Source organism: Xiphias gladius, chromosome 18, assembly GCF_016859285.1.
Source record: "Xiphias gladius isolate SHS-SW01 ecotype Sanya breed wild chromosome 18, ASM1685928v1, whole genome shotgun sequence".
In the NCBI taxonomy this organism is placed as follows: Eukaryota; Metazoa; Chordata; class Actinopteri; order Istiophoriformes; family Xiphiidae; genus Xiphias; species Xiphias gladius.
The window spans coordinates 14,463,919-14,487,725 of NC_053417.1; the positions used below are offsets into that span (position 1 = coordinate 14,463,919).

The window sequence follows — 23,807 nt, forward strand, 5'->3', positions numbered from 1 at the left end:
ATGGTCATCATCTCTAACCAGATCACATCTAATGGCCACTCAGACATTTGAGGAATTTTTCTCCTTGCAGTAAATCCTATGACATAGAGTGTTATCAATTTTGTTTATTGACCTCACCCAGGTCAGGCAGAGTTCACTGTATTCTTGTGATGTGACATGTGCGTACTTGGTGGGGTTCTAATGCCTTTTTTTTCTCTCCCTTTTCACCCTCTTTGTCATGTTTTATGTGTCTGTGTGTGTGTTTTCAGGTCAGTGCCAACGTGCTGATCTTCATGTGCACTAACATGATTGGAATCTGTACCCACTACCCTGCTGAGGTCTCCCAGAGGCAAGCCTTCCAGGAGACAAGAGGATACATCCAGGCCAGACTGCACCTGCAGAGGGAAAACCAGCAGCAGGTACACATATGCCCACACACATATACACACACAGGCACATGCATGTCTGAGGGAGGAAGCCATGCCCACGTCCTGTAGGAAAACTAAAGACGGACACACACAAATGCAAAAGAGCAACAAGTGAGTGTCTCCATTTTCTAGTCTGATTTATTTGTCTCAGTTTTTGAGGTCAACAATATGTTCTGGAGTATAACACGTATCTGCCTTCCTCTCTGTTTGACTAACACGTTCCCACGCAGATGCCAACGAGGCAGGGTGACTCATTGAGCATTCTAACGGTGGAAACTGATGAAAATGAATGGGCTCTCTCTCTCTCTCTCTCCGTCTTTCATTTAATTCCTCTCTCTGTCTATTCTCGCTCACTTTCTCTCTCTCACTCTCTCTCAGGAGCGCCTACTGCTGTCAGTGCTGCCAAGGCACGTTGCCATGGAGATGAAGGCTGATATCAGTGCTAAGAAGGAAGATATGATGTTCCACAAGATCTACATCCAAAAACATGACAATGTTAGGTAAGCACGGATAAATACACAGATATACTTCTACACAAACATACCAACAGACACTCAGGAAAGTGTTGGAGAACTTTGCTATCACAGCTAACACCAGTGGCTTTGACCTCACTCCACTGACTGATGTGTCAGTTACAGAGTCACTCCAAGAGCTATTTCCCTGACAGCATGTATTATGCATGTTGTTGTTTATTGACACTGATAGCACCGGCTGCAGTAACGATATTGACTTAGGCACACTGCTGTGCTTTCTCCAGCAAATGACGGGAGGCAGACCTCAAGTTTGCTGGCCCCCTGTCTCAGCCCTCACCACTGGATTTCACCTCCTGAGTGGGAATAACTCAGTACCAACAGATGATTAAAACTTTCCATCCATTAGCCTACTGTCGAGCGCAGCCGGTGCTTTTCAGGTTGTGGTGGAGATGGTGGTGGGGGGACAAAGACACGAGGCTGCAAGCAGAGATATTCTGTCAGAGGTGACGCAATTAGGTACAGGTGATGCACTTATTGGAACAATCTGTCGCAACACTGCTCCTCTACGAAGATGTAAACTTACAGGAACAATCCATTATCCAAATGAAACACAAGATTAAAACCCGCTGTCTCTCCCAAATTGATGTACCAGTCATTTTGTATAAGTACCAACACTAGACAACAACAAAATAAGTTATTCATGTTTTCTGGTTCTGTTGAAGGTTTATCTACATCACTAATGTTTTTAAAACAGGCCTATATTTTTAACTATGTTCAGTCAAGAGACGCTCAGTATGTTTTTTATTTATCTAGTAGTGAAATCTGTTAATTGTTAATTTAATTATGCCAATAATTTATAGTTAAAATTAGCCCTTTTATTTTCTTATATTTATCCCCTAGTAGTATCTTGCAAATAGTTTTGGTTTTATTCGCTCAGATTTTGTCAATTGTGATGCTTACATTATTTTTTTAAAAGTACAGTGGTCGACATCACGGGACCACCACGCCATCTGTCGCCTTCAACTGGAACTCAGTGTCTGGGGTGTTATTTATCCTCGCATTCATTACTATCAAAAGTTAGCAATGAAAGGCATGCAGACAGGGGGATGGGGGGTGGTGTTCTCAGAGGGACAGGCTGGAGGAGGTGACCTACATTGGCCTACATGATGAGAGCCAGAACTGAACAAATGTCTGCCTCTCTGTCCCCTGCTCACATGGGAGCTGGACAGTGAGGAGGAAACTAACTCTATACTTTATTGACTGATCTCGTTCTCCGTCTTCTTTGTCTTTCTTTTCCCCTCCTCTATTGGTTACCCTCACCCTCTCCCTCGCTCCCTCCCACCACCACCATCACCTCCTCTTCAGCATACTGTTTGCAGATATTGAGGGCTTCACCAGCCTGGCGTCTCAGTGCACAGCCCAGGAGCTGGTCATGACGCTGAACGAGCTGTTCGCCCGCTTTGACAAGCTGGCATCGGTGAGCATTGACACCTGCCGCCACCATTTTCACAGCAGAACTTTTAACCACTGCTGCTTATGTAACTGTTTGGGGGGGGGGTACTTAAGCATTGTGTAACACATCAATTAGACTATGTTGAGACTGATGAGTCCTCTTAATTATGCATTAAAGGCTCTGAATTTGACATGAGCATGCTGTGTATTAGCTGTAATTGAGGGCCTAATATTTTACGTGTGTGTATGTGTGTGTTTGTGTGTATGTGTGTGTGTCTTTACCGTACAGGAGAACCACTGCCTGCGTATTAAAATCCTAGGGGACTGTTACTACTGTGTGTCAGGGCTTCCTGAACCCCGGGCTGACCACGCCCACTGCTGTGTGGAGATGGGAGTAGACATGATTGAAGCCATCTCGTGAGTCAAGCGCACACTAATGCACCGAAAAGCAAAGACCCACACACTCAGAGCAGGGGCACACACCTTCACAGTCACGTAGTAATATTCCGCTGAAGGTTAAGTAAGGATTTTTGCTTTGTTATTGTATCAAAGAGACACTATGAAGCTGGAGGTGACACTAGTTTTTTGACAATAGCATGTGCATGTGTGTGCGTGTGCATCTGCAGGCTGGTGAGAGAGGTGACGGGCGTTAATGTGAACATGCGGGTGGGCATCCACAGTGGCCGCGTTCACTGCGGGGTGCTGGGCCTGCGCAAGTGGCAGTTTGACGTCTGGTCCAATGACGTGACGCTCGCCAACCAAATGGAAGCTGGGGGGAAGGCAGGGTAAGTCCCTCCAACTCCACCTGCTAAGTGTACTGACGTAAGCTCCCATAGGCAGTTTAGTTTCTGACACACTGTATGTTTATGTGTGTTTGTGTGTGTGTGTGTGTGTGTGTGTGTGTGTGTGTGTGTGTGTGTGTGTGTGTGTGTGTGTGTGTGTGTGTGTGTGTGTGTGTGTGAGTGTAGGCGTATCCACATCACCAAAGCCACACTGCAATATCTGAACGGAGACTACGAGGTGGAGCCGGGATTTGGAGGAGAGAGGAATGCTTACCTGAAGGAGCACAACATTGAAACCTTCTTGGTGTTGGGCTGCAGCCAAAAGAGGGTTAGTGCATGATCAAACACACACACACACACACACACACACACACACACACACACACACACACTCGTCCTTGAGTCCTCATCAGAACTTCACACTAGTGCCGTATTTCACACAAACAATATAATGGCTTGTCACCTGGCATAGAAGACCTTGTTTGTCAAAGCATCTATCCTTGTGGGATTTCTTCACTTCCAGAAAGAGGAGAAAGCTATGATGGCCAAGATGCAGCGAGCACGTGCAAATTCTGCTGAGGGACTGATGCCACGCTGGGTTCCTGACAGGTCCTTCTCCAGACCCAAGGAGCCCAAAGCCTTCAGGCAGATGGTGAGATATGTGCAGGGAGCCCTTAACTCAGCACGTGGCACCTGTTCTTCTCGTCTCTATTCGATTTCTTTGTCATCCTCTCCACTCTCTGAAGTCAAATCATAAATATCCTTTCTAATTATGTCCTCAAAGTAGCTGTTAATTCTAGATATTTCTCTTATGTGATCACTCAAGGGTCAGAGGGCTATTGCTGGGAAGAATTCTTACCAACTTCCTATCAATACACTTTATACTAACCTTCTTTTTTGTCATCAAGCATCTGATAAAGATTTTTAAACTCTGTTGTTGTTTTGTTTTTTTGTCACACCAGCGGTATGGCTAAAGGGATGGCAATGTCGGTCAGTCACTCATTTGGTCCAGGCTGAAATATCTCAACAACTATTGAATAGATGTCATGAAAGTTGGCACAGAGTTTCATGTTCTCCACAGGATGAACTGTAATAACTACGGTGATCCCCTGACTTTTCCTCTAGCGCCATCAGTAGGTTGACATTTGTGGTTTTGAGAAAAATAGTTCAACAACTGATGGATTGCCACGATATTTGGTACCGACATTCATGTCTCCCTCTGGATGAACTGTAATAACTTTGGTGATCCTGGGGCATTTTCTCTGGCTTCATCATCAGGTCAAAATGTTTGTCCAGTAAATGGATTTACAAAACTAATGACATTCTCATCAGCCTTGGCTATACGTCGTGTTTGGCGCTAAAGTAACACTAAACTTTTTTGCGGTATTACATGCAAGTAATAATAATGTTCATTAGCCCTTAGTTCACTCCTATTCTGTTAGACAGTTCGTCTATGGTTTTTAAATCTTTCTTCAATTTCTCAACTATGGCCACAATATTATTTCCAATTTACTGTCTTAAACTAATACGCAAATGTTTGCATGCTAACACTCTAAAATGAGGTGAATATGTAAACATCAAATCTGCTTAAATCAGCATTTTGTTTGTCATTGATTGCATGTTGACGTTATAACTGCGCCTATGTGCAGGGCGCAAAGCTGCTAGCATGGCTGTGGACTGTCGGCGTGCTTCTTTGAGAATACCATGAATGAATAAGATGCTCTGTACGTGGGAATTTGAGGGCCTGAACGTTACAGATGTGTATAGCACTCCTTATATGGAAAAGCCTAAAGCTGTCAGTGGGAATGTGAGAAGAAGTATTGATCTGTTCCCATCAAACAAACAGGGGCTACAACGGGACTCCCAGGGAAACTAATCTGTTAGGCTGCAGCTGCAGATATTTCTCTTTCTCACTCACCCTCTCTCTCTCACTTCCTCCTTCTCTTTATGCTACAAGTCTCATTTCCTTTTCTTTCGTGAGTTCTTTCTCTCTCCTCCTCCTTTTGTCCTCTCCATCTCAGAGGGTTTGAGCCCTAGGGGCAAAGAGGGTGTAATTTGAAGCCTCCGAGCATTAATTAAAACATCAGTCTGGCTCTCAGGGATTAGCTGTGCAGATGTCTGTGTCTCTGTCTATTTTTCAGTTCTACTGTGGCTACACGATAATCTCTCCCCTTTCTCTCTTTCTTTTTCCTGCACTGTCTCAGCTTTTTGCTCTCGTTGTCTCACTCTCTTTCTGTTTTTGTTTTCCTCAGGGCATCGATGAAGCATCCAGCAAAGACAAGTGAGTGTTTTGGCCCCAGTTTTTGTTATTAGGGGGGCTTTTGTTATTAGTGGTTGACTGGCAGACTGTCACTGTAGCAGTCTAACTTTAGAGCCCACTGTTGGTTTTATACAGTCAGATCCAACCCAGCACTAATACCATATTAGCTCTGAGTCATCCTGTTTGTCACAGCATAGGCCTACTCCCTCACACAGGGACACACATCCACACACACATACTGTACAAACAGTGACCTATTGTTCCATCTACCTCGTAGCCGCTGCACTCAGGAGGCCCTGAACCCTGAGGATGAGGTGGATGAGTTTCTTGGACGGGCCATCGATGCACGCAGCATCGACCAACTGCGAAAAGATCACGTCAAGAAGTTTCTGCTCACTTTTCAGACCGTCGACCTTGAGAAAAAGGTCAGTATTTGATGGGAGTTTGTTTGTAATTCAGCAAAACTCCCTGTGGAATAAACCTCTTTAATCGAGCTGCGATGAAACTAAGTTCTCATTGATTTTCTACTTTCAGTACTCCAAAAAGGTTGATGATCGTTTTGGGGGATATGTGGCCTGCACACTCCTTGTTTTTTGTTGCATCTGTTTCATTCAGATGATAATTTTCCCAAAGTAAGTAGTTCACTCTGGTAAGTTGCTTTTCCCAGTTTCCGTGGACAGGAAATGTGGTCTCGATTAGTTTATGAGGAGTTAATGAGAATTATAAATCCTAATGAGCCTGTTTTCTTCTCTTCCGCAGAACAACACTTATGCTTGGTCTTTACATCAGCATCTTCATCATCCTCGCCAACATCCTCTTCATCTGTGCCATCTACTCCTGCATTAAAGTAAGAAATAAAGGCCTTCATCAATCATATGATTCCTCTTGCAGATATCTTCAGATAATAGTCATTATCACATGTCTTCAGCCCACATCACTAATGGTATTAACTCTCTCTTATCTGATCTTGTCCCTGCTGCCTGTATTCAAGCTCTTCCCAGTTGCCTTGCAGACTGTAACCAAGAAAATAGTCCAGTCTCGTGCAAACAGCACACTGGTGGGCGTCTTCACCATCCTCCTACTCTTCATCTCTTCTTTTGCTAATATGGTAGGGACTAAAGCTCTTCATTTGGTCATTTTTGTATCGTGTAACAGTTGTTAATCTTAACATGTCGCTTCAAGATGTCCCACACAATAATCAGGGAAGGAGTTATGTGGCTATCTGCCACAGTTTCATTTGTCTGTCTTTCCATTAATCTATTTTACACTTCATCTCAGATGTTGCTGATCAGATTTCAAGACATTTGAAGAAATTCTGCACCATCTCTGCATTTTTAAAATTAGACCAATTTGCCTAAGGAGATGCTATAATTAAGGGTTGAACTGTAATTAATCATAATCCGACAATGTGACAGATGGAGTTGTAGAAATCAGTGTATTTTCAACCGTCATATTCTTTCCATGTTTACTAACATTATATAGACCCATTTGCCATTGAGTTTGTGTGTGAGTGGATTAAAACATGCTTAATGCTAGTGCTACTGCATGCCACATTACAAATGCATTGGTCAACAAAAGTGTTTAAATTTATGGAAAGATTAGTAAATGAGTTTATCGATACTGAAAACTCACTTCCATGCATCAGCAACATTAAATGTACTTTTTAAATGATGGTACGTAGAAACCTGTCTCCCTCAGAAGCTATGCTGTGACCACAGTTCAGCAAGGATGTTTATTAACTGTATATACTATACAGTATATACCTGTTGCGCATCTTTGAAATATCAGGTTTGATTGTAGACAGCTCAGGACAGGTGTCACCTCATGCGTCACTATCTTTGTTCTCTGTGCCTTGTAGCTTGTATCTGCAGTTTTTATGCTGTGCTGATCCACTTGTTTGATGATTGAACTGCAGAGTTTCTCTAGGCTGTGATTGGTTATTCTCTCACGCTCCAACAGCCAACTAGCCAAAAAGTTTTGCAGCTGCTTTCCCTAATTCTGTGCTATTGATCGTTTGTATTTCTCCCTGTGATTTTTTTTTTTACCAATGTTGCATTAAAAAATGCTATATGACTGAAGGGATTTAAAATTCTCCAGCAACACCTACATGACAGAGATTAGGAAAATCTATTGTATAAAATCACCTGCTTACAGTGACTAATCATTCGCCCACGGGCTGTCTGCTAGATCTCGGCTGATACGTCAGCATGGATGATATTGTTAGGAGAGTTAAGATATTTGATGTAATTTAAAAACACCAATCTTTATAGTTTGTTCACCAGAGAACTGGTGACTCTATTTTTCAAATCTAAAATGCCCTACGTATGTCAAAACTTTTAAATAACCAATAACCAAGTGAGCTTCATCAAAAATGTTCATGTTATGTGGACCTTTACCCTTATCCGATTTTTTTTAAAACTCTCAAACATGGATGTTACTGTCGACCTTATAAACCCATTACCTGGGCTTTATTGTCATAAAAATTTGGTGTTCAAATGTTTTATAATTAAAGTTTCTGTTTTCAGGATAACATTAGCATGTATCTCCTCCTTGCAATTTCGGCTTTATCAGCTGACTGTTAAATGACAGACTGTTTCCTTCTTCGCCAGTTTACCTGCAGCAGAGAGAAACTGCAGGAATGTGTTGCCAACGAGCTGAACACATCGGTGACTCTCTGCCTGCTGCACAACCTGACCAAGACAGCAGAAGATGGTTTGACCCTGTGTTCCAGCCAGGCCATGCCCTGCCATTTCCCCGAGGTCAGTCCCATAACATTTTACCATATGTGTCTGCCAACGTTATCTGTTGTTTGTGTGTTTACACAGGCGCATGCCTATGTGCTCGTGTGCGTGAACTGTGTGTTTTTACTATTCACCTATCATCCTCCTCCCCTGCTGTCTCCTCTCTGTTGCAGTACTTCAGCTACAGCGTGCTGCTGACCCTGCTGGCCTGCTCCGTGTTCCTCCACATCAGCAGCATAGGCAAGCTGGCTCTAATGTTGCTCATCCAGCTCACTTTCCTCCTGCTGGTGGAGTGGCCTCAGGTAGCCCTTTTTGACAACGCAGACCTGCTGGTCATTGCCAACACCCTGTGAGTCCCTTGCTAGGAACACACACGTATATGCAAACATGTACTCTCAGTCCTGCCCATTTTTTTAACCTGAATAGTTCAACTCCTGTGTCACAATACCGTGGTTTAGGTTGTGCATGGCCTACTTTTTTACGATAAAGTTTAGATTGTACAAGACCTACTTCATCATTTTAAGCCCTATGTTTTCTGAATACTTTCTCATGTTTTTTTCCTCAGGAAATTATCACCTGTTAATGATTCCCTACAACAGTAAGTTGTATTAATTTATGTTTTCTTCTGTGTAATTTTAGCGACTTATATGGTTTGTTGATGTGACTTTGTCTTGCCCATTTTTCAGGCCTAGTTTCAATGAAACTGCAGAACAGTGGTAAGTAGCTTTTACATGTTTTAGTATGTGTTGGGTGTCATGCATTATTTTACTCCCATGCAAAAACCTCATTCATGACTCTTGCAAACTCCTCTTTCACTCCTCAGCCTGGACAGTCTGACCAAGGTATCCCTAAAGGTCATGACCCCTGTAATCCTGACAGTTTTTGTTCTGGCTCTCTACTTGCACGGCCAGCAGGTGGAGTCCACTGCTCGCCTTGACTTCCTCTGGAAGCTGCAGGTAAATGAAACAGTTTCACGAGTAAATTTAAAAAAAAAAAAAAGAAAAGAAAAAAAAAAAACTCAAGCTATTGCTACTATATGACTCACCAAGAACTGTGAGCACTTCAGTTATGAGGCCACATGACAGTGAGACTGAGCAACCGCATCGTTCCCCGTCCTTTCTCAGGCCACAGAGGAGAAGGAGGAGATGGAGGAACTGCAGGCTTACAACCGGCGCTTGCTCCACAACATCCTGCCCAAGGACGTAGCCGCCCACTTTCTTGCGCGGGAGCGTCGGAATGACGAGTTGTACTACCAGTCATGTGAGTGCGTCGCTGTCATGTTTGCCTCCATCAGCAACTTTTCCGAGTTTTACGTTGAGCTGGAGGCTAACAACGAGGGAGTGGAGTGTCTCAGGCTGCTCAACGAGATCATCGCTGATTTTGATGAGGTGAGGAGAGAGGAAAGGTCAGCGGAAGAAGATTAATTAATTTAAATTAATGCACGAAACATTTATTAGATGAGGTGTGGAAATTAGATATTTGTTATGCTGCATACAATCAACATTTTCCTGGTTGTCTGTGTTGTCCTGCCACTTAGCATGTTGTTGACCTACAGCTGAAGTGCTGCTTTTGTTTGTCTCATTTGCTCCTCTTATAAACGGTTGATTTCTGGTCTCTAGATCATCAGTGAGGAGCGTTTCCGTCAGCTGGAGAAAATCAAAACCATCGGCTCCACCTACATGGCAGCCTCCGGCCTCAACGACTCCACCTACGATAAAGAAGGCCGCTCACACATCCTAGCTCTGGCTGACTACGCCATGAGGCTTAGAGAGCAGATGAAATACATCAATGAGCACTCCTTCAACAACTTCCAGATGAAGATAGGTAAGTCCAGAAGGCAGTGGAGATTGGTCTTGTAACATTATCTGATAAATCTTATTTGGATTGGCATTTTTGTTTGTTTAAAAAAAATCCTTTTCCTTCTCAAGGGAGAACTACAATAATCTACTTCCTTAGAAACAGCATTATAATTTCGTCGAAATGACGTAACTAATATGATATAACACAGCACATACGGGATTTGTTCCAGGACTGAACATGGGGCCTGTAGTAGCAGGCGTGATTGGAGCCAGGAAACCCCAGTATGATATATGGGGGAACACAGTCAATGTGGCCAGCCGGATGGACAGCACAGGAGTACCAGACTACATCCAGGTACTTCACGTCATGGACTTCACAAGAAGCATTTTGCAGTTTTAGTTATGTTAAATGAATATGCAAATGCAAAATACCAATCCTTTTACTTAGAAAATTAGTCATTATGACACTCTCAGATGCAAGATGTGTGTCATTGATGTTTATTCATACCCAGGTCTTGCTCAAAGTCTCCATTTTTTAAAGCTTTGGCATTGTGAAAAAAATGTCTACACCACAGACATATTTGCTCTAACTGATGTCTGTCACGCCAAAGCACATACAGTTGAAATTATTGTTTGTGGTATCTAAAAGAGACAAAGTCATTTGCCTATGCTCTTTATGAAAGTATCATAGAAGATACCAACGCTATCAATGTAAAGTCCTTCAGTTTAAGAACTTAAGTTCAGACATCTGGTCTGCAGAATTGCCCTTGAGCAAAAATGCCTGTCAGCAGTGGACGTGCTGTTCTTTAGCATAAATGGTGCTCTAATGTCCCAATGGATGAGGGCAGAAAGCTAAATTTGAATCCCCTGAAGAGGCCATGCATCTACCACAGCATTATCATCTACAGTAGGGAAATCTTAACCACAGTGAACAGCTATTGCTTGTTCCTCAAAGAATGGGTGTCAGTTAAGATTCCCACAGTGTTATTCACCATCTTATTTATACATGTGTAGTAGATGTTAATGCACATTTTGAAATGTGTGAGTTACACCAGTCTAGCTGTTCTATAGTGAGATTTTCTGGCCCTGAATCCAATCCATAAATCGGCTGCTGCAAAGATTACAGTCAGAACTATGCTGCCACCTGTTGTACAGTATGACTTACTGGAAATCAAAATGCCCTCTGCAATACTTAGTATATAAACAGTGGGGCTGCAGCTAATGATTATTTCCACTGTCAATTAATCCATTGGGTTTTATCTTTTATTAATGGATTAATATTTAATCTATGACAGGTAAATGGAGAAAAATGCCTATCAGATGTCTGTCCAACCAGCAATTCCAAAACCAAAGATATTCAATTTCAGATAGTATAAAACACAAATCTGAGATGCTGGAACATGAGAATAATTACCATTTCTGCCTGTTTAAACAACTGTAACAGTGAATCAGTTCTCAAAACTTTTGCTAATAATTTTCTGTCCATCGACTAGTTGATAAATCAACTAATTGTTTCAGCTCTATTTTTTTTTTTTTTTTTTTTTTGATGTATTGGTTAATCATTTACTCTAATGAATGTAAAAACATATTAAAAAATGGCCATCAAATTCCACACGGTCCGATGAGCAATATTGAAATAGCATGCTGTGTCTGATAGTAAGCAATAGACCAAAATCACAAGTTTACAATGATGTGAGACAGAAAGGCAGCAAATCCTCACACCGGAAAAGCTGGAATTAGTGAATGTTTAACAATTATACTTGATAAATGACTTAAACCGATTATCAAAATTCAGTACTAATAGATGAGTACTATAAATCTATTTTTCTCTAATTTTATAGGAAATGCACTACTCTTTAAGACTCTTATCTTTCATAATATTCCATTATTTATGATATCCTTCCATCATAGTGCTTTTGGGAGATTATTCAGTGTGATAATGACTGATGGTGTTTCTCCTGGGCAGGGTTGAGTTTCTCACATCTTTGGTGTCAAATGTCCATGTCCTCTCTTAGGTGACCACAGACCTGTACTACGTACTGATCAACAATGGATACCAGCTGGACTGTCGAGGTGTTGTCAAGGTGAAGGGGAAAGGGGAGATGACAACTTACTTCCTCACCAGCGGGCCCACGGGCAGTTAACGTCAGACCGGCCGACCGCAGAGTGACTCCCACTGCACTGACAAGACAGAGACTAGCAGAGAGACAGAGTGGTCAGCACGGCGATGAGCACTGAAGTACCGTGCGAACACACTGGGGACAGGAGACGGCCGACAGAGGCGAGCTCGGCCTGTCTGTATGATGTCGTGTAATCAGATGCACACATGTAGGACGTTGTTCATGTTTGAAGGCTTTTTTCCCAAGCTGCTCGAGAGATCACGAAGCCCAGTTGCCTTAGGATGGAAGTGGCTATGCTTGTGTTTATGAGCAATAGTACAAGTATTTCATCTGGAGTCATTATTTATTTTTTGGTGGATGGATTTTTGTGATGACCTTGTACAAAAAAGGAAATATATACATATAAAAAAAAAAAAAAAACTACGTTATTCAAAAGAAAATATGCAAGGACAACCTGAAGGATGACAATGACCAAAGAACAAATGTTTGATATGAAACACACACTAATGATTCTGTTCAAAAGTACAGTAACCTTAAGTAATTTATTCATCTTTTGACAGCAAAGGCCACGGTAACGTCACTGTCGTTGATAGGGACGAACTCTTTTTTGCTGTGGATTTATTCATGAAGGATAACACACACAACACACGCACGCACGCGCGCGCGCACACACACGCACACACACACATAGATAGAAAACACTCACCACAAACTTGCTTGGACGTCTGTGTTTCTTATCAGGGCCTTCTTTGTTTCTTCCAGCCTGTGATTAGCCACAGTCTGGACACGAGGGTGTTTCGTGGTCCACTGATATGTGCGATTGATTACTTGCTCCAGGCAATGTATTTCTGGCTCAAGCCAAAAACAAGAAGTAGGAAACGAAGGAAAAACAGTTGTATTAGTATCACGGTACTGAAGAGCGATTGTGAAACTGTTATGAAACATTTTATAAGTGTGTGTGTGTGTGTGTGTGTGTGTGTTAGTGTGAGTGTGAGAGAGTAAAGTATGTATGCGTGTATGGCTGTGTGTGTGTGTGTGCATGGCTGTGAGCACACATAACTGAATGCTGATCTTTATCTTTAAAGGGGCATACTGTAACTTTTCACTGTGAGGTTTTTATGATACTGTATGACAATGCTTTCTTGCCAAACTGGTTACTGCAAGGCATGTTTTATATTATTTCTGAATTGTGTGTCCATTCCTGATATCTTGTGTCAAAATTATCATTTGAAGAGAATTATGTCTACATCTTTTACTGGAGTGTGATTTTGACTGGTTTCATTCCAACCTGAATAAGCGAAAGCTTACGAAACGTATATTTTGGATTGTGTTATAATGTTTGAACGTAAACTGGTTTCCTGACAGCTTCAGGATTAACTGTATGCAGGAATTCTCCATCTGCTCACAAGTATTGCCTTGAGATTATGCAGTTCCAAGGTCCGCCTTCTTCATGGACCAATATTCACAACTTGACACTACAGTATTTGACACTAGATGGTTGTAATTGGCACATGGAGGCTTGTAACCCCCAAAATTAGTTGTTTGGAACAATAATAATATGAATGTAATGTAATGTAATAGAAATATTTTTGCCCAAAATGAAACTACTACTGAAGATAACCAGTCTTTACATTGCCTTTTGTACTGAGGAAGGAGTTGAATTATTGTATTACAGGCCAAATTGATTAGACTTCATGTTTGCTGTAAAGTGAAAGACTATTTTACTGGTAGACAAGCTTTACATCTGGTGTTGATATGCTCACGTTTCTGTCTGAGCCTTAAAAATGTTGCCTTTATAGGCTATAAAAAAGATCCTCACTTCTCTTTGTCTCTCTCTGTCCTTACAATGAAAGGTCAACAAGACACTATTGTATTTTCCTTTAAAAAGTGACAGTTTAAGAACTAGTGCAATGATTGATTTGATTAAATTCCCCTTGGATAAGAAAGTAATAAATGGCTGTTTTTGCATCCATTGTGTTTATTTTCCTTGTTGTTTTCAGTGGAACCTATGGAAGCCCTGAAGGCAAGTGAAAAAAAAGTGTTGTTAGGACGTGTGTGATTTTGTAATGCTCGTTTCGGCCACAAGAGGGTGAAGTACACCACTACTCCAGTCTAAGTAGTACCAAAAGCATTCACGTTTTCTTCTAGGTGATTTTTAATTTCTCCGTGTAAATTATGTGACATTATTGTCCTGTCTAATTAGCAAAGATATTCTGCTACAAAGGCTTTTACCCCTCAGAGATTGTTTTCAGAGATGGAGAAAAAACTTGATCTTGAAAAACTTGAAAAATGATCCTGGAGAAAACCAACAACAAACAAACTCATAATAACTTGCTTTTCAAGGCATCCATAGATTAATTTAGATCTCTACAGTAGAGATTACAGTACAGTATATATTAAAAATAGACAACTAGGGCTTCACCTACTGAACCTCCAATTTGTCTCCATTAAGCTGCGGTGAGAGGAATAAATTGTAAAACATATTTAAACATATTTATGACTATTGCTGTTTCAGAAAAGTCCAGCGGACATTTACAGCGAACTGAAATTCAAAATCAAGTTCATTCTTTTTCTTTTAAACAGTCTACTTCCCAACAAAGCTTCAGCCTGCTCAGTGGTGTTGTTTTTTGTTTGAGTTGCTTCTCATTTGGACCCCAAGTCAATCAGCAGCCTGCAATCAAGATTTCTCCCCGTGACTGAAACCCGAGAGAGGCCTCCTTCTCCTCTCAGTCTACAGTTTCAAGAGGCTGGTACAGGAGAGAGTATTTGATTGCTTGCACATGAATAATGGATTTTCTGCTGAGGTAATAGCAATGTTCACTTACAGCACTCTGTGCTGGACATTAATTAAGAGACGCAAATTCCTCCTAGTCCCTGATGAAAAAGCACAGGTGTTATTGTAATAGGCTCCTGACACAGGGAGCTTTTCTGTGTCTGTAATATGCATTAGTATACTAGACTTTTACACTGATGTTTTGAGCTCACATATATTATAATCATATATTTATTTATTGTCATGTATTGTGTTAGCTTTCTCGCATTTGGCACACGCCGCATGGTTTTTTTCAATACAGGAACTCGTGCTCGGCCTCCAGCGAAACTCGCCTCTAACGTGCTGCACGGAAATAACTCGGTTTGAGTCGCACGCGCGCCGCCAGCAGGGGACTCCGACTAATCATTTCAACAAATGGCACCTGTTCGGCTGAGGGGAGAGTCGAAAGACCACGGAAGCGCTGTGTCCTGGTTGGCTCAAAACTGCGGCCCGACCGCCTCAAGGCACCGGGAGCCTCGCAGCGCGCTCGCTTGGCAACTTTCCAGAGAAGTGAAGCATTATCGGGTCGACCGGAACAGGTGTCGCGGACAAACTGCGCCCCTATTTTAAGGTTAAGCGGCGGCGTTTTTGAAGAGGTAGGAGCCCATTCGTATCCATCTCTAGCGTGTGTTTGCGAGACCAACTGTGCGGTCCTATTGTTTCGTCTGTTAAATGTGATTTGTAGAGATTAGACATGGCTTCGCTGTAGGATTTTTGAATTGCTCTTCACAGCCTGACCGAAAGCTTCCTCTTTCATTTTTGGCCACTCAGCATCTCATCTTATTAAACGCAGCGTGTCTCCTTGTGCTTCATGTTGTTTCAAGCTGCAGAGAGTTGAGTATTTGATCCTGACAAGCATCCTCATCTCCTCCTGGAAAATACGAAAAGTTGACCGGACGACACATAATGGTATTTTGCCAGTCAATCCAGATTTGCGAACCCACATAGAATTGAGTAGTAGTATTATATGTTTTCCTTCTTCCACCTCCTTTGTCCTAACTGTACTGACAACAAACTGGACTGTACTGTGGTCATTTCCCTTTTCTGGCACCCCGAGAGACCGTCCTCTTGAGTCACCTGTGAGGGAGGCTGGCTTGAGAGTGGAGTCCCTCACTGAACAGTGATCACCTAAGGACACACAGATGTCCTACATTGCAATGACAACTTGTTTCACTCAGCAGCTAACGGCCTCTTATTGTGTCAAGGCAGGGTGAACCTATGGTCCTGCCAAGCTCCACGTAGCAAACTCTACTTCCTGTAGCAGATGACAGGTGATCATTACTGGTGAGGTGTCTTTGGAGAAGGTGTCTAAGCGAGGCGTTCTGCGTCACTTATTAACAGGCGTGGGAGTTGCAGAATGAGCCAGCAGTGTCTCGGCCCACCTGCTGCCACGTGGGTCCTGGAGGACTGTGGCCGGGGCAGTTGAATTCAGGTGTATACAGAGAGGTGTGGTGTGTTTGTTCACACTCTCCTCCTCCCTGTTCTCTCCACCTGCCCTGTGGGACTGCTTCCTGAAGAGGCAGGGAGGGAGGGAGGGGCGAGGTTGGCTAGATTACCTGCTGCATTGACAGTTGCAGAGACGCACAAACCGGTTTAAGATATTTGTCTCCTGCTCGTCTTCCTTTTTTTACCACGGGAATAACTCACTGAATGTATAACGAGTGGGATTTTTGAATATATTATTTTTAAACAGAGGTTGGTTGAAACCCTCAACGTAACATTCACAAATATTTTAGTCATTTTCTGGGGAATTCATTTGTTTTTCTGCCTTTAACAGCCTTTGGAGCAACACCCTTTCTGAAACATGCGGCTGTTTCCACGCCGGCGTATGTCTCCTCTGAAACTGGTCCTCCTTGGGGGGACTCTGTTCATGGTGGCCCTAGTGGTTCTCCAGAGGGATGTTGGCTCCTCGCCTGTTGGGGACCCCTGGTTTCAGGAGCTGGTGGACAAGAAGGACAAGGTGATGGTCATGGTCCGAGAGGCAGTCAACAACATTGGTTTCCAGATCGGAGCTCCGCAGCCACCATCGGTACAGGAGCAGCCCACCCAGGACTCCAACTGCCCCACTGGCTTCTACACACAGGCTGAACTCAAGCCTCACCTGGCGAGACCCCCGCAGGACCTCAATGGCCCCGGGGCTGATGGGAAGGCATTTCAAAAAGACCATATGACCCAAGAGGAGGAGAGGGAGAAGGAGGAGGGTATGACACGGCACTGTTTCAACCAGTTTGCCAGTGACCGTATCTCAATCAGCCGCAGTCTTGGGGATGACACGAGGCCTCCAGAGTAAGAGCGTGCTCTCAAAATAATCTGACATAGTTTGGACTAATCAATGTTTTACCATCAAGTTTGCTGACATGTACACAGCAGGCCAGATAATACCCTGCATCTCAGTTAGGGTCATGCTCAGAGTGATAAAATTATTTACATGCATTTTCATATTGAGCTCACCATTATCCTGGAAAATGCCGTAGTTAAAAGGCTAATCTGAATGTAACCACAAAAACTGGTAGCAGCATGCACATGTCAGTATCCTGGATAATTGAGACTGAGGCATTGTCTGCGTTCTAAACACTTTTACTTGGTGTAAATGATTATCCAACTTGACATTTGAACATGTCACAGGCTTGATAGGCTTTGAACTATTTCATTTACAGGGATTTTAAGTGGCTTTTAAATGAGCTGACTGTTTCTGACTGTTTACACATGGGGCTATTTAAAGTGTTAGTGAGCAGACCTTGAATTTCTGCAAACAGTGGTCTGTTATAGGTGCCTCTGCAACACCTTGTGTGACTTTCATTTAATCAGATACGCCACTCACTCTTGCACAACCTTTGCTCTCTTGCTCTTTCTTCTCCTCTCTGTCTATCTTTGTGTTTTGATGCGGCTCACCCCCTTCGCTCAGGTGTGTGGAGAGGAAGTTTCGTCACTGTCCTCCTCTGCCCACCACCAGCGTTATTATAGTCTTTCACAATGAGGCTTGGTCCACCCTCCTCAGGACGGTCTACAGTGTTCTGCACACATCTCCTGCTATCCTGCTCAAAGAGATCATCTTGGTAGATGACGCCAGTACTGCAGGTACAACACTAATTACAAAACATACTCAAAGACTAGCTGACAACAGAATATAAAAGACATGGTAAATGAAATTTCACAGACTAGCAGAGTAGGTAGAGAACTACCAGTGCTGCATTACAGGAAAGAAAAAACAGCATAGAGTAGCAAAAAGGCACAGATAATTCATTCATAATTTTTTTTTTTTTTTTTTGCCACCAGTGTTGAAAATTAATTTGATGCTGAAAATAACCTCATTCTTCACAAAGTACTGACAGCTACAGTCACTGTAAACAGGGCATGTTTCATAGTAAAGTCAGTTTAGTCAGGGGGAGTTATAAGTAATTTGTTAATTAAATTGACCTTCAGAGTTTTTCAGGCAGCATTTCAATTACAGTTAGGCATTAGCTTTGATAAGATAACATAGAATGGTGTTAGCTGGGGATTTTCAGGAGCATTTTTAGGAGCATGCACACACAGTAGCAGGTGGGTGGGGTTTCGCAAATACCAGAAGAGACCTCTATTGAGCTATATTTGTATAGAGACAACGGAGTCCACAGTTTCATGGGTGTATTTTCCATGTGCATGTCCACAACTCTGGGTCTAGTGCAAATTGCAGCGGTGGCACCAACTTGACAGCAGAAAGATGGAGAACATCTAACCCTCCGAGGGCACCTCTGCCTCAGGGAGAGTTGGCAGAAGTGACAGAACAGTTATGATAAAAGAAGAACTTTTTCATATAATAATGTATGATTTGCATAATAAAGTGTTTTACAATTCAACACGTTAAGCGCTACAGCTTTACATTCCAAAAGATAAAAGTTCACTCTTGGGAAATGTCATGTATATAGTCTATAAGTGTTGTCTATAAATGTTTGTTACGATACAATAAATTGTTAATTTTTTTTACTTTTTAGATGGATAAAAGAAACGTTCTTTTCAGCCTCTATAACCCACTTTAATTCAAAATGCAAGCCAGGCTTACTGCAGTGTTTCGAGCAATACTATCTAATATTCCAGGTGTCACATCGTGTGAGTCCTTGTACCAAAAGTGAGCTCGAGTTAGTGCAGAAAGCCTTAAAAAAGTTGATTCACAGTAGATGTACTTACACTGATTAGTGTAAACGTGTCATCTAGCCTGACCAGCATTGCAGAGGAAAGCAGGTATGAAAATGACTGAGTGGCAATAATGAGTCATGCACACTGTTACGTGTATTGTCAGCATTTAGTATTTGTTAATAATGTTCAATGGCCTATTAACTGAGCATCGAATATTCTCTTTGTCAGATATGTCTGTCATAAGCTAACGTGCCACTACCCTCAGCTGTATTTACGTGGTTCCTACTGTACCCAAACTTCCTCTTTTTGCTACCAGAGAAACAGCTTTTTTTGTCATTAAATGTATGACATTTCATGCTGCTTTCACTGAGACTGAAACGTATGAGAAATTCGCAGCGTGCATTGCGGTCATAAACGCTCTTTGAAAGGAAGTGTGACCCAGTTTTACCAGCAATGTTTCCACATCATTGCCTTTTGTACTGGAAGTGATCTCTCAGATATACATACGTATTTATGTATGTGCGAGGTGTTTTATTTCATACTAGGCTGGAAATAATTGTTTCAATGAACCCTTTTGGTTTTTATGTTTGAAGTCTTAAGCACCTCTTACCAAGCCCAGCATCACTGTTTGTTGAGGCTCAAAGTGTGCTCTGTTGCGTACGTAACCAGAGTGTACCCTCAGTGCACCCTGACATCACTGCAGCAAGGTGAGCACCTCAGCCACTGGAGCTCACCCAAGACGAACGTTTTCAGCTGGAAAACTTTTGTTTTAAACGAAGACCAGCTGAGGCAGACACAGTGACTCAGTTTTATCTCTGCAGAGCACCTGAAAATCCAGCTGGAGGAGTTTGTGCGTCAGCTGAAGATCGTCCGTGTAGTGAGGCAGCTGGAAAGGAAGGGCCTCATCACAGCCAGGCTGCTGGGTGCCAGTATCGCTCAGGGAGAGATTCTCACCTTTCTCGACGCACACTGTGAGAGAACGCACACACCTGTGTTAGGCCAGACACTGTACCTTTGATCAGGAAGTACCTGATCTGAGGCACATAATCAATTATATTTGTGGAATCAAAATTCTAATTGCTATTTATGCTTTATTTATGTTGATTTACTCTTATACCCTCAGTTTTTTTTTAACCTGTATGTTTAAATAGTCAATTCCATGTCCATCTACTTAAACAGTTCAGCCAACTTAGGTATATTTCCTGACTTTGTTTTCATCCCTGGCAACACTGATGCAAAAATGTACCAAATAATTGTCTCTTTGGGAAAAAACATGCTAAATGTAATAACAACATTCTCATGACATGGCCAAGCTCTGACACATAATAACTCTCTACACCTGATACTGATTGTTGGCAGTAACTTAATTTTTATGTGCTGGAGATTAAGAAGGAAATATGAAGTGATCGCTGTCCTTAATTCCCTGTATAGGTGAGTGTTTCCATGGTTGGCTAGAGCCCCTGTTAGCCCGCATTGTTGAAGAACCAACTGCTGTGGTTAGTCCAGAGATCAGCACCATTGACCTCAACACCTTTCAGTTCAATAAGCCTGTGGCCACCAACCGCGCTTTCAACCGAGGTAACTTTGACTGGAGCTTGACTTTTGGCTGGGAGTCAATCCCCGAGGATGCGAAAAAACTGCGCAAAGATGAAACCTACCCTGTAAAGTAAGAAGGATCATGTTGGTGTCCCTTTAGAACACCGTGAATCTTTTAAGGGCCTAAAGCTTTTCTACGTGTCTGTGAAAATTTCAGAACACCGACTTTTGCCGGAGGTCTCTTCTCAATCTCAAAGAAGTACTTTGAACACATTGGAACATACGATGACAAGATGGAGATCTGGGGTGGTGAAAATGTTGAGATGTCATTTAGGGTCAGTCTCCTTATCTCTACTCCAACAGTTCCACATATTGCTTAATAAGTCTGCCTCCTACTATCAAGTTAGAATCTGAATTGCTACCTGTGTCAAATGTGTTCACAGGTGTGGCAGTGTGGGGGTCAGCTAGAGATCATCCCTTGTTCTGTGGTGGGCCATGTCTTCCGCACCAAGAGCCCCCATACCTTCCCCAAAGGCACAGAGGTCATCACTCGCAACCAGGTGCGCCTGGCTGAAGTCTGGATGGATGACTACAAGAATATCTACTATCGGCGCAACAAGAATGCTGCAGTTATGGCCAGTGAGGTCAGTGTGACCTGCTGACAGCGTTCAGATGTTACATACAATGCCTTTTTATCACCTTTCTTCCCCCACATTTTTGACTATAATTTATACTGAAACTCAGAATTTATACTCCAACTTACTTCACTGTTGCAGAATAAATACGGGGACATCTCCGATCGTTTGAAACTAAGAGAGAGGCTGCAGTGCAAGAACTTCACCTGGTACTTAAACACAATCTACCCAGAGGCCTTTGTTCCAGACTTAACACCAGAAAAATATGGAGCTGTAAGTCATGTTTACCTTTGTATGTATGTGGATATCAATGACGTAACGCAAGTCACGTGTTGCGTAACTGCAGCTGTATCTTAATGTTATTGTGCGTCTGTGTTTGCACCAGATTCGAAACTCCGGATCTCTCACCTGTCTGGATGTTGGAGAGAGCAACCAGGGAGGTAAACCTCTGATCATGTACCAGTGTCACAACATGGGAGGCAACCAGGTACAGTGAAATTACTCTTGTGAAATGAAGAACTGAAGATAATTTGATGCTCTCTGGTGAAGTTCGGTCACTAAGTGGATGAATGTCTCCTCCAGTACTTTGAATACACAACTCATAAGGAGCTGCGTCATAACATTGGAAAGCAGCTGTGTCTTCATGCAACTCCCCAGCCAGAGCAAGTGAAGATCGAGCTATGCCAGCTGAAGGGGAAGGGCACCAGTTTGGCACCACAGCAGGAGTGGGTCTTTACCGAGGTGAGGAGCACTTGGGGGCAAAATTAAGTTTAAAAAAAGTTCAACTTTTTGGGAAATACACTTTGCAATTTGATTTCTTGTCGAGACTTATATCTGTCTGCTAAATATAAGGCTACAGCTAGGTTATTGCTGGTTAGCTGTCTTAGCATAAACAATTGAAACAAGGGAAAAGCTGAGATTTCTGATTCTTGTTATGTGATGGCCAATCATCAAAGCCTCCAGAAACTCCATAAAACCACATATTGTTGTTTTTAAACATGGCTATTCATATAGAGTTTACAAACAAGATATAACATGTTAATTAGTGAGCTTAAGAGGTGCTGGTAGGAGGATCTTGTTATCTTCTGGTAGAGCCAGACTAGCTTTTTTTCAGTCTTTATGCTGAGCTAAGCTACAGGATGGACATGAGTGGTAGCAATTTTCTCATCTAACTCTCAACAGGAAAATGAGTTTTGGTCATTCCCAGAATGTCAAACTATTCCTTTAACCATTCTATGCTGAATAAATAAGTTTTCAGGCTTCTGCAGTGATTCAATTTGTCTCTGATGCTACTTTCCAGGAAAATCTTCTGAAGAATCCCAGCAGTGGGAAATGTTTACGGCTGAAAGAAGGCCAGATACAGATGGACCACTGTGATGCTGCTGATGTCTACCAGCGCTGGAGTTTCAGCTGACCTCCCAGTATGCCCATCAGGTGACCTCTGGCACTGTGTGCCCCCTTCCTCAGACTCAGCTCTGAGGAGCCAACTCTACATTCAAGTAGGACTTCATGGTGTGGAGCTTGGGACATTTAGCCATATTGAGTGGATAAAGATGGAGGACAATGCAAAGGCAGTCACATCTGATGAAGACACTCAGCTTAACCTTAACTTGTTTTTACTTTATTTATCATGGAAACTCAGGAAAGACATTTGAGGGTGGTTGGGGATATCCAGAGTGTGGGCTTGGAGAAGTTGCAGCTTGACCATGGGACTATGGCTGAACTGTAATGATCTTAATTCAGTGAATTTACACTCCAACTTGGAAAATCACTATTTAGGGACCTTTTTTTTTCTTTTTTAAATTATTGGTGAAATATGACAATATGTGTAAGTTTACTAAAGAGTAAGAGATGTTTGTTTTGTTTGTTTTTTTTAATATAAATTCTACTTTTTTGTGTCAGATAAATGATTTGTATTATATAAATGTTATTTTTTTTATCATCAGTCACATCTGATTATCATCATGAGTATCTAGAAAATAATTTCTCGAGGTTAAACAGTGAAATATATCTTAGTTGTAACCAACAACTTTGATCTGTCCTGGGTAATATTAGTGTATGTGTATATTATTAATCTTATGTTAGTACTAAAATTTTCTTTTATGTTTTAGCTGAGTGATGTTCGGTAATGATTTACCAAGTGTACCATATCCTGAAATAAAAATTCACTGTGTCCTTGCTGTGGTTACTGATGCTAAATATATTAAAGTATTTGGATTTAGAGCCAGAGTGGCAAGAAGTTGCCTGCAGGGAAACACATTCATTGCTCATTTTACAACACTGTGAAAACTGTCATGCCAGAGGTTATGTACTGATAAGAACTCTCTTTGCAACAAAGCCATAAGACTTTCTCAGTCACAGTTAATGTTTGTGCAACATTTATCCAAGGAGTGGTTTAGGAGCAAGGGACATTCCAACCAGTTGTTTCAGCTTTGTCTGAATAGACCTGAATTGTAAGTTAAAGTGAATAGGCAGGATTTCTTCCAGGTTGCCAAACTTGATCTAATTAAGTTTGCACATTTGAGTTACCTGCTGGACTGCATGGGCAGGAGGTTATAGACATTTACAAAGCAGGAGGAAGCAGTGACATAAAGGCATTTTTTCTTTGCAACAATAGGTGGCAGCATTAGTTCACTGAATATTTCTGCAAGGCAAGGATGACAATTGAAATTTCTCC

The 23,807-nt window shown here is 42.1% G+C and overlaps 2 protein-coding genes across 4 annotated transcripts in view; both read left to right on the forward strand.

Annotated features, from left to right (window-relative positions):
• Nucleotides 1-12,454, forward strand: part of LOC120803470 (adenylate cyclase type 6-like) — a 30,678-nt gene extending 18,224 nt beyond the window's left edge. For both annotated transcript variants that reach the window (XM_040151944.1, XM_040151943.1), the window contains exons 4-24: nucleotides 249-398; nucleotides 786-907; nucleotides 2,246-2,357; nucleotides 2,622-2,749; nucleotides 2,959-3,117; nucleotides 3,301-3,442; nucleotides 3,638-3,766; nucleotides 5,367-5,395; nucleotides 5,652-5,799; nucleotides 5,909-6,006; nucleotides 6,134-6,221; nucleotides 6,366-6,482; nucleotides 7,984-8,133; nucleotides 8,289-8,464; nucleotides 8,681-8,713; nucleotides 8,802-8,831; nucleotides 8,939-9,071; nucleotides 9,240-9,503; nucleotides 9,735-9,939; nucleotides 10,145-10,269; nucleotides 11,930-12,454. In XM_040151944.1, coding sequence (XP_040007878.1) covers nucleotides 249-398; nucleotides 786-907; nucleotides 2,246-2,357; nucleotides 2,622-2,749; nucleotides 2,959-3,117; nucleotides 3,301-3,442; nucleotides 3,638-3,766; nucleotides 5,367-5,395; nucleotides 5,652-5,799; nucleotides 5,909-6,006; nucleotides 6,134-6,221; nucleotides 6,366-6,482; nucleotides 7,984-8,133; nucleotides 8,289-8,464; nucleotides 8,681-8,713; nucleotides 8,802-8,831; nucleotides 8,939-9,071; nucleotides 9,240-9,503; nucleotides 9,735-9,939; nucleotides 10,145-10,269; nucleotides 11,930-12,058 — 2,667 coding nt within the window. In that variant the 3' untranslated portion in view covers nucleotides 12,059-12,454. The remainder of the gene's footprint in view (nucleotides 1-248; nucleotides 399-785; nucleotides 908-2,245; nucleotides 2,358-2,621; nucleotides 2,750-2,958; nucleotides 3,118-3,300; nucleotides 3,443-3,637; nucleotides 3,767-5,366; nucleotides 5,396-5,651; nucleotides 5,800-5,908; nucleotides 6,007-6,133; nucleotides 6,222-6,365; nucleotides 6,483-7,983; nucleotides 8,134-8,288; nucleotides 8,465-8,680; nucleotides 8,714-8,801; nucleotides 8,832-8,938; nucleotides 9,072-9,239; nucleotides 9,504-9,734; nucleotides 9,940-10,144; nucleotides 10,270-11,929) is intronic.
• A 2,760-nt stretch (nucleotides 12,455-15,214) lies between these two features.
• On the forward strand, nucleotides 15,215-23,065 carry galnt6 (UDP-N-acetyl-alpha-D-galactosamine:polypeptide N-acetylgalactosaminyltransferase 6 (GalNAc-T6)). Of its 2 annotated transcripts, none has more exons than XM_040151946.1 (11): nucleotides 15,215-15,442; nucleotides 16,621-17,132; nucleotides 17,752-17,924; nucleotides 19,781-19,930; nucleotides 20,391-20,625; nucleotides 20,713-20,830; nucleotides 20,939-21,139; nucleotides 21,272-21,403; nucleotides 21,516-21,617; nucleotides 21,713-21,871; nucleotides 22,431-23,065. In XM_040151946.1, exons 2-11 carry the CDS (start codon nucleotides 16,651-16,653, stop codon nucleotides 22,542-22,544), a joined length of 1,866 nt encoding a protein of 621 aa, XP_040007880.1. In that variant the 5' UTR covers nucleotides 15,215-15,442; nucleotides 16,621-16,650; the 3' UTR covers nucleotides 22,545-23,065. The 2 variants fall into 2 exon arrangements, with proteins under 2 accessions (XP_040007880.1, XP_040007879.1); XM_040151945.1 differs by having other exon boundaries at nucleotides 16,624-17,132.
• The last annotated feature ends 742 nt before the right edge of the window (nucleotides 23,066-23,807 follow it).